This window comes from Gastrolobium bilobum, unplaced genomic scaffold (assembly GCF_033153095.1).
Source record: "Gastrolobium bilobum isolate Gb01-03AN ecotype WA unplaced genomic scaffold, APGP_CSIRO_Gbil_v1 utg7534, whole genome shotgun sequence".
Taxonomy (NCBI): Eukaryota; Viridiplantae; Streptophyta; class Magnoliopsida; order Fabales; family Fabaceae; genus Gastrolobium; species Gastrolobium bilobum.
Genome location: NW_026896607.1, coordinates 119,136 through 132,489, shown reverse-complemented (window position 1 = coordinate 132,489; position 13,354 = coordinate 119,136). Strand labels below are relative to the sequence as shown.

The window sequence follows — 13,354 nt, the reverse complement described above, 5'->3', positions numbered from 1 at the left end:
TTTTGCATCCGAGTATCATTAGGACGGCATGAGAGCTCGAGGGATGTCTCCTGGAGATGTTTTTACACACTGCATGGATATGTATTTATTGCATTATTTACTGATTATTGCTATTATACTGTGAGTGAACTATGGGGTGGAGAGATGCTCCAAGGACCCCTGGTTTACTGAGATGTATTTATATATCTCACCCCATGTTGTGGGGACCCCCTTTCAGGTAAAGATGTTGCCGGAGCCTCTGGTGGCAAGTGGCCATACTTGGACTAGTTGATACATGAAGATTTTGCATCATTTTGGGTTATGCATGCCATTTTGTAGTTCTTATGTATAGGATTGATATTTGAAAGCCATTTGTTATATGTATGCCATGCTCTATTTTGATGGACTTAGCCTATGCTCATCTCCTTTGGTATCTCTTTTGTTGATGGAGCCAAAGATTTGATCATAGTGTTTTGTATCTAAGTCCCATGATTATGTATTAGAGACACTTGAATATTGTGCTTATTGTATATATATGTGATGGAAGGGCATGAATCCTTCTTTAGATACATGTATACCTTGAAATGACTAAGAATTATGTATTAAAGTGGTTGTATGTTGTCCATTAGGTGAAAGAAGACCTCTAGGTTGAAAATCCATGTAAAAATAAAGATTTCATGTCTTGTTTCCCATTTTTCATATCCTATATGATATATTTGGACCATTGTGCCTTGATGGAAGTTTTAGATCTTTTTCTTAGCTTTCCAACGAGACCAAGATGGCATCGATCAGATAAGTATAACTCCAGTTAGGGGTAAAATACTAAGGCTAGGTATAATCTCCAGAACCTTGGCGCTATTAGCGCCGAGGTGGAGCTAATCACGCCAAGATACAGTGGGAAAATGCATTTTTGGCGCCATTCGCGCCAAATGACTGGAAAGCTTCTGTTTAGTGGCGCTAATTGCGCCGGGCCCAGTTGGTTCAACACTCGTTTCGTAGAAAATTCATAACTTGGGCTACAGTGCTCCGATTTGAGCGCAGTTTGAACCTACGTGTAGATAAAGAAGAGATATATAAAATATTGGAAGATGGGGACCATAAAAGTAGTATAGGAATTTCTTAAATAAATAAAGAGTGGAGATGTTTAGTGTTTAATAACAAAAAAAAATGAGTTTATAAGCCTTGTTGGTCTAAGGGGACTACTTGGCACACTAGGGTAGCAACGTATGGTTTAAATAAAATTACGTTAGGTGTTCCACACATAGTTTAAGTTATGATGCTATTGGAATTGTTTTAATTACAGATTTGATTTTAAATATAAACGTTCACTAACGCAAAAAGGAAAAAGTTTATCCGTACTTTAATTCAATTGTTGTGATTGTAACTGCGCCTAATGCCATACGTGATGTTAACAAATTGGTTCTAGAACGGGATGTTACATTTCCAATGAGTATGGATTATAAACTTTTATTTTAATACAGAAGACGTATAGAAACCATTAAATGAAATAAGGGTCTTTCACTTTGATGAACTAAGTTTTAAGTTAGTAACAGGGATAATTGGATGGTAAAAAATTAACACTTTGATTTTTACGGACCAACGAAAATACAAAGGGAGATTGCATTTCTTTTCTTGTTGAACAACGAGGGAAGTTGAATTTAACCATTAAAATTACTTATCACACCTTTCCATAACTAGTTCAAAATCTAACACATCAATTACTCATCACAAAACTACCCTCCGGAAGGTATAAAAGGTGGGATAGGACGAAAGAGGGCAGGACACTGTATAAAACATGCGGAAGAATGGTTATGATATTCATGAAGAACAACTTATAGCTCTATGATTCCAAGAAGTTAACAACTTAATCCTTCAAAGTATTGCACTAATTCCCTTCATTATGAAAGCTTGAACTTTGACTTCTCTTTAAGCCTTGCAAACTATCGCGACTACATCTAATCTTAAAGAGTTATTCAGCATCTCATTAAATAACTAGCTCAAATTCCATGAGGGAGATTTTTCAAATAACACGCTGAAGCTATTTAAGCAGATTCAACTATGAAGAGCTACTTTAACAAATGGATCAAGTTGAAAGACAAGGAATACATACTTTCTGCATCACTAGAATGTCTTTGGCAGTGCCTTTTGAAGGATTTACATATCCCATGGCCTTTAAAGCTCTTTTTGTCACTTTCTTCAACTCCCTTTCATAGTCTCCTCCACTTTCTTGTTCAATGTTCCTGGCATGAATCATATATTAACCTTTGTACTTACTTTTGATCTATAAGGGAACTCAGCAGGATAGTTTTCCTCCAAAAAGATGTCCCGAAACTCGTTCTTCACTTTCAATTGTTTGTCAACAGATAATACTACTCTAACAGTTAGATGTTCTGCTGCTAAAACCTGGCAAATTGGAGTAGTACATGGCAAATCAGAAAATATATATTTTTATATATATTTTTTTATAAAAGGATATAGGAAAAAACAATTGATAAAGATCAATAACAATAATATCAGAAGAATAATATTTTGCATGTTTCTTAGTACTGGAGTTCTTTTACGGAAGATTATTAGTTTACTATTACTTTCAATTTACTTTCTTGCATAAGAATAAGAAAACGTTAAAACATGTAAGTTTATGTGCATGCATGTTATTGCGGTAACATACGTATTCAACCACTTCAATTGAACATTATCTATACTCCATCTTACCTCCTCAAAATTTTCATTCCCTTCAACTTTTGCCCTATCTTCTCTCTCATGCATGAGACGACTAAAAAGTCTTTTCTCAAGGTGCTCGCTGAGCATGGTGCTTGGCAAGTCCTTGGCACAAAAATAGCAGTCTTTGGTAAGGGTACATGCATTCCATTTTCAATGTCCTTTAAGCGGCATATAGGACATTGTTGCCATATTTTTAGTCTCATTGATTGCAATGTATTGCATTGTGACTTGTGATTGACAATAGAATAAATGCAATTAAGAATATTTTGCATTGAGATTTTTGATTGTAGCTTAACATATAAGAGTTAATATTTACTCTGTTTTGGTGGTGCAATTGGATCATTTTATTGAATAAAAGGGAGTAAAACTACTGTATAATTTGACATTAATTGCATGTGGCAAAAGGAAATTAAATGGGTATAACGAATTCTGAACCCATAACTGAAGGTTAATATTTATGCACCGTGTGAATTAAATTAGGCATATTTTTATGTCATGTATTATAATGATTTGATTGTATGTGTTAATTAAAGTTTCATTATGCATACAATATTGAGATGAATAATTTGAATATTTTGGTATTATTGCTTATGGTTTGAAGCAATAATTCGGGTTTGGAAATTAATGTCAAGTGATCCATATAATTTCATTTAATTAGGGATTAGCCTTAACACCCTTAATTATTTCAATTATATATTGAGAGTCTTTGGATCACAGAAATGGTGTGACATTAGTTGTAATTCATCATACAATTATAATAAGAATTCTTGTATGATTTGTTGTGACAAAATTTGTTGGATTGACAAATACAATTTAATTTCTGGAAACACATGGTGTGAAGTGTTTCATGTTTCTTAACCTTTGAAATCTTCGTTTATAGGGGTGATTTTGTTGATGGGTGCTTGCTTTAGCAATCGGATTACGGCTGTGAGCCCTTCCATTACAGGTCACCTTCTTATTTTTGACTTGCAACTTCATTTTTTTTCTGTCAATATGTGAATGAGCTAATTATTCTCCAGATTTTGGTTCTGTCAATATGGGATTGATTGTCAGAGTTAAAGTAGTTAACTTTATGGATAGTTGTGCCGTCATGTCCATGTATCCTACTCTATGGAACATGCTTGAGATCCTTGCAATTTAAGGTTACTATGGCTTTTCTGATATATTGATCCGTGCTTCATAAAAAAGGAGTTTGATTTGGGAGACCCATTGGATTGTTAGACTCTAGATTTGGTCCTTAATGTGAATTGTAGTTTTTCTATCCCCTTGAAATTCCCACTCAGGGTCAGTTTGGTATGGGAGTAAAAATAGGGGTGAAAAGTCTTTGGATGAGTTTTCAATACAATTTTAGTAATAAAACAAATCATTGAATTTTTCACCTTCGTTTTTAACCCCATTCCGAACTGATCAGAGGTAATGTTTTCTGTAAGATAATTCCTCCAAAATGTAATCTGAGTCCGAGGGAAATTCTTGTTAAGACAACATAAGGATAATTCTGGGGTTTTGTGGAAGTCCATGTAAATTTGGTATTATGAGTGATGACTTTGTTTATTATAAGGCCAATGATGGTGAGTGAGTCCTTCTTAAGTTGATTTTCTTGGCATTGATGTAGGGTTCACTTCTAGAAGTGTAAGCAGGAGTGGCCATGACATCAGCTCAAATAGCAGTAACTCATCAGCCTCCATATCTGTCACTTCTAGAAGTGAGGGTGAGATCTTGCAATCTTCCAATTTGAAAAGCTTCAGCTACAGTGAACTAAGAGCAGCCACAAGAAATTTTTGCCCAGATAGTGTCTTAGGGGAGGGTGGATTTGGTTATGTTTTTAAGGGCTGGATTGATGAGCATTCACTTGCAGCTACCAAACCAGGAATCGACATGATTGTTGCTGTAAAGAGGCTTAACCAAGAGGGCTTCCAGGGTCATAAAGAATGGTTGGTCAGTATCAATTCTTCTCTGGATACTCCTTGAGTTTCCTCTCTGATGCATATTATTCTGGCTTCAAACTTTATTTCATTGTATATTAACAAAATTCTAGGCAACTACTAGCTTTTTTTGAATACTCTTTCATTTTCCCGGTATGATCCCGTTTGGGGGATTCTCTGTGGAACTGTATGTTTATTCTCACTTGATCTTATTGGCATTGTTGGCCAATTCCTGTAACTTTATAGCTCACTTTGGAAGGACTTGACTATGATACTGAAGTTCAATCATTTTCTAAGAATAAGAAAACGTTAAAACATGTAAGTTTATGTGCATGCATGTTATTGCGGTAACATAGGTATTCAACCACTTCAATTGAACATTATATATACTCCATCTTACCTCCTTAAAATTTTCATTCCCTTCAACTTCAATTGCGGTAAGATGGAGTATATATAATGTTCAATTGAAGTGGTTGAATACCTATGTTACCGCAATAACATGCATGCACATAAACTTATATGTTTTAACGTTTTCTTATTCTTAGAAAATGATTGAACTTCAGTATCATAGTCAAGTCCTTCCAAAGTGAGCTATTAAAGTTACAGGAATTGGCCAACAATGCCAATAAGATCAAATGAGAATAAACATACAGTTCCACAGAGAATCCCCCAAACGAGATCATACCGGGAAAATGAAAGAGTATCCAAAAAAAGCTAGTAGTTGCCTAGAATTTTGTTAATATACAATGAAATAAAGTTTGAAGCCAGAATAATATGCATCAGAGAGGAAACTAAAGGAGTATCCAGAGAAGAATTGATACTGACCAACCATTCTTTATGACCCTGGAAGCCCTCTTGGTTAAGCCTCTTTACAGCAACAATCATGCCGATTCCTGATTTGGTAGCTGCAAGTGAATGCTCATCAATCCAGCCCTTAAAAACATAACCAAATCCACCCTCCCCTAAGACACTATCTGGGCAAAAATTTCTTGTGGCTGCTCGTAGTTCACTGTAGCTGAAGCTTTTCAAATTGGAAGATTGCAAGATCTCACCCTCACTTCTAGAAGTGACAGATATGGAGGCTGATGAGTTACTGCTATTTGAGCTGATGTCATGGCCACTCCTGCTTACACTTCTAGAAGTGAACCCTACATCAATGCCAAGAAAATCAACTTAAGAAGGACTCACTCACCATCATTGGCCTTATAATAAACAAAGTCATCACTCATAATACCAAATTTACATGGACTTCCACAAAACCCCAGAATTATCCTTATGTTGTCTTAACAAGAATTTCCCTCGGACTCAGATTACATTTTGGAGGAATTATCTTACAGAAAACATTACCTCTGATCAGTTCGGAATGGGGTTAAAAACGAAGGTGAAAAATTCAACGATTTGTTTTATTACTAAAATTGTATTGAAAACTCATCCAAAGACTTTTCACCCCTATTTTTACTCCCATACCAAACTGACCCTGAGTGGGAATTTCAAGGGGATAGAAAAACTACAATTCACATTAAGGACCAAATCTAGAGTCTAACAATCCAATGGGTCTCCCAAATCAAACTCCTTTTTTATGAAGCACGGATCAACATATCAGAAAAGACATAGCAACCTTAAATTGCAAGGATCTCAAGCATGTTCCATAGAGTAGGATACATGGACATGACGACACAACTATCCATAAAGTTAACAATTTTAACTCTGACAATCAATCCCATATTGACAGAACCAAAATCTGGAGAATAATTAGCTCATTCACATATTGACAGAAAACAAAAAAATGAAGATTCAAGTCAAAAATAAGAAGGTGACCTGTAATGGAAGGGCTCACAGCCGTAATCCGATTGCTAAAGCAAGCACCCATCAACAAAATCACCCCTATAAACGAAGATTTCAAAGGTTAAGAAACATGAAACACTTCACACCATGTGTTTCTAGAAATTATATTGCATTTGTCAATCCAACAAATTTTGTCACAACAAATCATACAAGAATTCTTATTATATTTGTATGATGAATTACAACTAATGTCACACCATTTCTGTGATCCAAAGACTCTCAATATATAATTGAAATAATTAAGGGTGTTAAGGCTAATCCCTAATTAAATGAAATTATATGGATCACTTGACATTAATTTCCAAACCCGAATTATTGCTTCAAACCATAAGCAATAATACCAAAATATTCAAATTATTCATCTCAATATTGTATGTATAATGAAACTTTAATTAACACATACAATCAAATCATTATAATACATGACATAAAAACATGCCTAATTTAATTCACACGGTGCATAAATATTAACCTTCAGTCATGGGTTCAGAATTCGTTATACCCATTTAATTTCCTTTTGTCACATGCAATTAATGCCAAATTATACAGTAGTTTTACTCCATTTTATTCAATAAAATGATCCAATTGCACCACCAAAATAGAGTAAATATTAATTTTTATATGTTAAGCTACAATAAAAAATCTCAATGCAAAATATGCTTAATTGCATTTATTCTATTGTCAATCACAAGTCACAATGCAATACACTGCAATCAATGAGACTAAAAATATGGCAACAATGTTTTCGCACTGCCAAAAACCATTGATGGTGAACAAGTCATAAATGTCCCAATTTAAATAAAACATTGAAGAACCATGTAGCCAAATGAAATATGAAACCAATCTCACTATATCCAAAATGTGAAATGTGAAAACCCACTAAAATATCCCAAAAGGGACCAAGTTTATTAATTATGAGACATACTCATGTGAACTTATTTCACAAAACTATGCAAAAGTCCAAACAATTTTCACTAAAATAAAAATCAAATGTTCAATAATTTACATGCCCAAATTTATAGTCCAATAAACAAAACTAATGTCAACACCAAATCTGAATCAAAATTCAGTTTACACAATTCCAAATAAGAGAAATTAAAACATAGACCAATAATATTCCACCACAGTGAAATAATTCAAAAGTCAAAAATTGCGTAGTTCCCATAAAAACCAAAAGGATGAATTCATGTTAACTAATTAAATATTGGAACAACAATGTATCAGTTTTAGGAATCTCAAAACTTATACAGAACATGAATAGTATTAAGTTAAATTCTAAAATGTAGGGGCCCAATCAAAAGTTTCAACCTATATGGATATGCAAATGTGAGACCCGATCTAATAAAAATGATAATCCATTTATTTCACAACACCAATTGTTTTACTAAAAGCCAAATGTGAAACAGTAACTGAAAGTCTGAATGAATTTCAAGAATCACTATATATTAATATGCAAATCTGAATATACCACAATTCACGCTAACAATCCAAAATATTTCAGAAATAGAAATCAGTCAAAACAAACTTATAAATCGTGCCATTAACACCACTGGTTTTCGAAAATAATAACAACTAACTTTGTGCATCATAAAAGCATATGTATATATTGCATGTCACTTAAGCCTTCTGTATTTTTATTTTAATTGCCAAGAAAAAATTCAAATAACATACTAGCTTTTACAAAGCTTAAACTTCAGTTGAAACGCATAGTAAAGATGTTGAAGGTGCACTATATGAAAACTAACTAATAAGGCCAATAATTTAAAGGCCCAATCATAAGTTTAATAAAAAATCAGCAATATCAATAATTTCATAAAGAATTCAATAACATAATATTATGAGAATTTCAAATGTGAATTTATTTATCAGCAAAGCACCTTTCACGTTAACTGAGATGTCTCGTATGTCACACTAATTTCAAAAGTGAACTCAATTAACTAGTTTCACACAGGAAAACAAATATTTCACTAATAGCCAAATGCAAAACAGTAATAGGAAATCTTATTGGATTTCAAATTTGAATGCTAACAAAATTAATATCTAAGTTATCGGAGAAAATAAAACAAATGCCAATAGCTAACAGTGTCACGCAAATGTAAATTCCAATTACTATAACTAATAGTAAATGGCCATTAAACATGAAAAACTTGATGTGACATTGAAGGCACGTTTCACGAAATAATATAGCCACTAAATTTTTTTTCAAGTAAACTAATCACAATAATCTAAACTGTCAGAACAATCTAAACCTATGGAACAATAAATGATAACGCCACAGATCATTTCACGAAAAACACGATAAAATGACATTAAGTAAAAATGAAACAATTCACTAGTTTCATGAACAGTACCCTCAAAACCAAAATTCATGTAAGTTTCATTTAAACCAAAATTTCACGAATCACGAAAAGTTCAACAATGCAAAGTTTCATTAAAACCAAAGATGTGAAATACTGAAATTGATTTTGTAATAATGTAAAAAATTGCAAACCATAGTTAGTGTCACAAAAGGTTGAACAAATTCATGAAAATCGAGATGTGAATCAACAGTGAAATAAAAGCAATTCACCTTACTTTAATGTGACAAGGTATTATTTATAGGTGTGCACAGAGTATACCGTATATAATATCACGAAAATGGAGCATGATTTCACACGCTATAGGGCCTCCAAGAATTATCTCCTAAACTTGCTATAGAAAATATAACCATAACATATTGTAACAAATAGAAGTCTGACAGGTGTAACAAATTCAACAAACTTATATCCAATTCAAGTGTAACAAACTGAAGGATAACAAATATATCAAAGTTTGAGATATCCTACTATAGGGTAGCACATAAACCCCCAGCCAAATTCCATTTTTTTTTAATTTTTTAAAAAAAAAAAAAAAATTAAAACTCAGATAAGATTAACAAGCTGTGCTCACCTTCAGTTATGAAATATATATTCACGTAAATCAAAATCACGACACTATGATAAGATTTGTAAATCCTTATTTGTTTTTTTTTAAACAAATATATATAAAGAGGTTTGCGATTTTCAATAAAACAATATATATAATAAAACAATTTGTAAATCATGACTATCTGGGATAAGACAACTCAAATATATGCTGATTGACGTACCAAACCCAATCAAGATGTGAATTGTAACAAACACTGCAACATATATGAAGCAATTCACGACAATCGAGATGGAAAACAAATTGAGATATAAAACAAATCGAGATGCAAATTTCAATTTAAATCAAATCAAAAATTCAATTAAAAAACATGACAATCGATAAAGGCATAGCATGTAACAATCGATTGCAATATAATATTCAAACTCTCATATTTGTGATACGGATCAAGACGGAACAGACAATTTTTTTTACAAAAATTTTCCTTAAAAACAAAATAAATTGTGGGTCTTATAATCATACATGTCTACTTATAATGGGGTGGATAAAAAGAGCAACAACCCTAGAATGAAATGCAAACAAAACAGAAGAAAAAGAACCCACTTGGCTTAAGGCAGATCCTAGTGATTGCGCACTCGGTAGCTGAGATTTCAGAAACCTTTTTACAAGTCTTGATGATTTGGATTTTTATTGTGGAAGCAAGAGCGAAGGGTCAAACGAGAAAATTCGGTCACTTTGTTAATGGAGTCTATAATTTTTGTAGCCTTTTTATAGAGGCTTCTCAGTCCGGATTAGATCGATAGTTTTGGAAATAAAAATTATCTGATCCAATACTTTGTAATCATCCATTCGGTTTAAATTTTTTTTAAAATCTGATCCGATTCAATCCAATTTTGTTTTTGATTTTTTAAAAATTTTAAAATCAGTTTCATGATTATTATGCAAATAATATCTTTTGTATATATTGGCTATGTAATTTTATTTTTTTGAAATACAAATGCATCAGTAAACATAATTTGAGGGAATAAAAGGTTAACTTAACCTTTTTTTGTAGCATTGTTTTTTCTTCCTGCTTCTTGCTTTTTGTCTCTTTAGAAACCCAACAAACATTAATGCAGGGAATATAAATGACTCTTTGACCCTTTTACCCTTTATTAATTAATTAATAATTATTTTATCCCTTATTTAAAATTATCTATCAATCTGCTCCTCTTTAATCGATTAACTTGAAGATTTAATCGATTAAATGGTCAAAACTGACAAAAATGGTTGACTTGAAGATTTAATCGATTAAATATCCCTCTTAATCGATCAAATCTTCAAGATGTAATAGGAGTTGATTGCGATTTGTATTTAGTAGGAGTTGATTGCGATTTGTATTTAATAGGAGATTATTGCGACTTGTGTTTAAATAGGAGCTGATTGCGTTTTGTATTTAATAGGAGCTGATTGCGTTTTATTAGGAGTTGCCATTTTACGAGTTGGTTACATATTGTCAACTCCTATTAAATACAAAATACAATCAACTCTTATTAAATACAAAACGCAATCAGCTCCTATTAAATACAAAACACAATCAGCTCCTATTAAATACAAATTGCAATCAACTCCTATTTCATTAAATTTAAAATTCAAATTTCAAAATTCAAATAACCTCCAAAACCGTGTTTGTCTCATTCAATCAATGCTTTCACATTCATTTGGGATATTTAATCGATTAAATATAAGATTTAATCGATTAAATCAATTAAGAGGGATATTTAATCGATTAAATCTTCCAGTCAACCATTTTTGCCAGTTTTGACCATTTAATCGATTAAATCTTCAAGTTAATCGATTAAAGAGGGGCAGATTGATAGATAGTTTTGGATAAATGGCAAAATGGTTATTAATTAATTAATGAAGGGCAAAGAGGTCAAAAAGCCGAATATAAATAGGGGGAAATTTATTTACCAAAGTTATTATTTTTTATTATTAAATTTTAATTGTTAATTTTTATTAATATGACAGTTATAATTTATTATATAATATATATTAATTAATTTTTAATAATACGGATCACAAACATTTTTATATGTGTTTAAATTATCATGACGGTTATACATATTATATTTAGTAATTAATTAATTTTTATTAATATGATGGTTATAATTTCTCATGTAAAGATAAAAGAGAAAAAAATACGAATCACATACACTTTTATATGTGTTAAATTATCTCCTATAACATGATAAATATTAATCTCTATAACTATATATATTAGATAAGATTTTTTTTATATCTCTTAAAAAATGTTAAATAAAAAGTAAAAATATTTCATATTTGATAAAGATAAAAAATCGTTTGTTTAAAAAAAATCGATTACATTTTTTTAGAAATTAATATATTTATTATAAAATTGGGTCACAAATAATTAAAATTATTTAATGGGTAATATACTAATATACTAATAAAAATAATAATTTTAAAATAATGATTTTTTCATTGCTTTATCTAACCTTGGGTTAGTGGTGAGGCGAGTGGGTTCTTTATCAGTTGGGAGGGTGGCTTAGCCGTTAATCTCAATTGCTCTTATCTATCCTATTTATTTTTACAAAGTGTATTTTCCCTTTTCTCATACCCACCACGCATCAAACTATTATTGTATTGAAGTTGATACAACTATTATTGTATCAGTCATTGATCCAAACTAAAGACTGGCTGCGTTTAAACAAAAGAACTTCTTTGGTGGTGGACTGTGAAGTTTTTTTTTTTTTTTTTTTAAATTGATATTTTTATCATTTGTCATGTGTTGTGCTGGTGCTAGTTTATGCTTATCTCAACTAGTTAGCTTGCTTCCTTAGTTTGGGGCTATCATGCTGGGGCAAAGGTGGGGTGAGAGAACCTTTAGCATAAACAGATAAAATTTATGTATATGCGTGACGACATGCTGGGTGTCTTCTGTCACATCCTTTATCCAAATGCCACTAAAATTTAGTAATGGAAGGCAAACATGTGACTTAATGAGGACTTTATAAAAAATGAGTAAAATTTACATGAGACAATATCTTTCTCAGCTAAGGAAAAATTGTCGCGATGTTTTCTTGCATTTCTTAGTAAGCCTTAAAATAATTCAAAAAGCTATGCAAACCATCTTAAAGTTAAGGAAAACCGCATCGAATCTAGGAATTTTAGAATTTGTCCACAGTTTGGTTTGGCAAGCAAGCAACAGCTAGCATGAACAACAAGCACACAACATACAATTCACAAATTTTCTATCGGGTCCTCTAGTAATATATAAAGGATAGCAATGTAGTATCCTGATTCTCATAGCGTGTAGCGCCCATTTTTCATTACCATTATTGTCCTTCTAATTGTGGTGTTGCTACAATGGCCTCAAGCTCAAATTGGACGGCAAAGGAGAACAAAAAATTTGAGAATGCCTTGGCCATCTTCGACAAGGACACCCCAGATCGCTGGCAGAACTTGGCAAGAGCAGTGAGAGGGAAGACGGTGGAGGAAGTGAAAAGGCATTATGAGAAGCTCGTTGAAGATGTGAAGCAGATAGAGGAAGGCAATGTGCCCCTGCCTAATTACACAAACAAATGCTACAACAGCAAGAGGCAGCTTCAAAGGTTACAATTGCATGGATGAAAAAAAAGGTTTTTATTTTTAATTTAATCAGTTTCTATTTGCCATTAGCAACCTCTTACAGTAATTCTCTTGCCATTGCATCATTGCTGCTTGCAGTACTTCCCCTCTTTCAAGACACTATGCTATTTTATATTGTTATACTTATAGAACAACCAATTTATACATACATTGGATATATATCCCGTTAATATATTGTTATATAAACTAGATCTTATTTGATTGCTGTTATTGTTATTTCTGGCTTGAGTCTCATTGTTTATCATAATGCAGGATGAAGACTCAAAGTTTCAAGTGAAGTGTGATTTACCAATAATATGCAGGATTAGTACAATATAATATTTTATTTGCTG

The 13,354-nt window shown here is 32.2% G+C and overlaps 2 protein-coding genes across 2 annotated transcripts in view; one reads left to right on the top strand and one right to left on the bottom strand.

Moving 5' to 3' along the window:
* The first annotated feature begins 3,591 nt into the window (after window positions 1-3,591).
* LOC133300877 (probable serine/threonine-protein kinase PBL10) overlaps window positions 3,592-13,354 on the top strand; it is an 84,378-nt gene continuing 74,615 nt past the window's right edge. The window contains exons 1-2 of the mRNA XM_061500463.1: window positions 3,592-3,646; window positions 4,313-4,635. Coding sequence (XP_061356447.1) covers window positions 3,595-3,646; window positions 4,313-4,635 — 375 coding nt within the window. The 5' untranslated portion in view covers window positions 3,592-3,594. The remainder of the gene's footprint in view (window positions 3,647-4,312; window positions 4,636-13,354) is intronic.
* LOC133300873 (probable serine/threonine-protein kinase PBL11) lies at window positions 5,337-6,496 on the bottom strand. Its single transcript, XM_061500461.1, has 2 exons — window positions 6,441-6,496; window positions 5,337-5,770 (listed from the first exon to the last, which is right to left on the bottom strand). The coding sequence occupies exons 1-2, from the start codon at window positions 6,490-6,492 to the stop codon at window positions 5,337-5,339; spliced, it is 486 nt and encodes a 161-aa protein (XP_061356445.1). The 5' UTR covers window positions 6,493-6,496.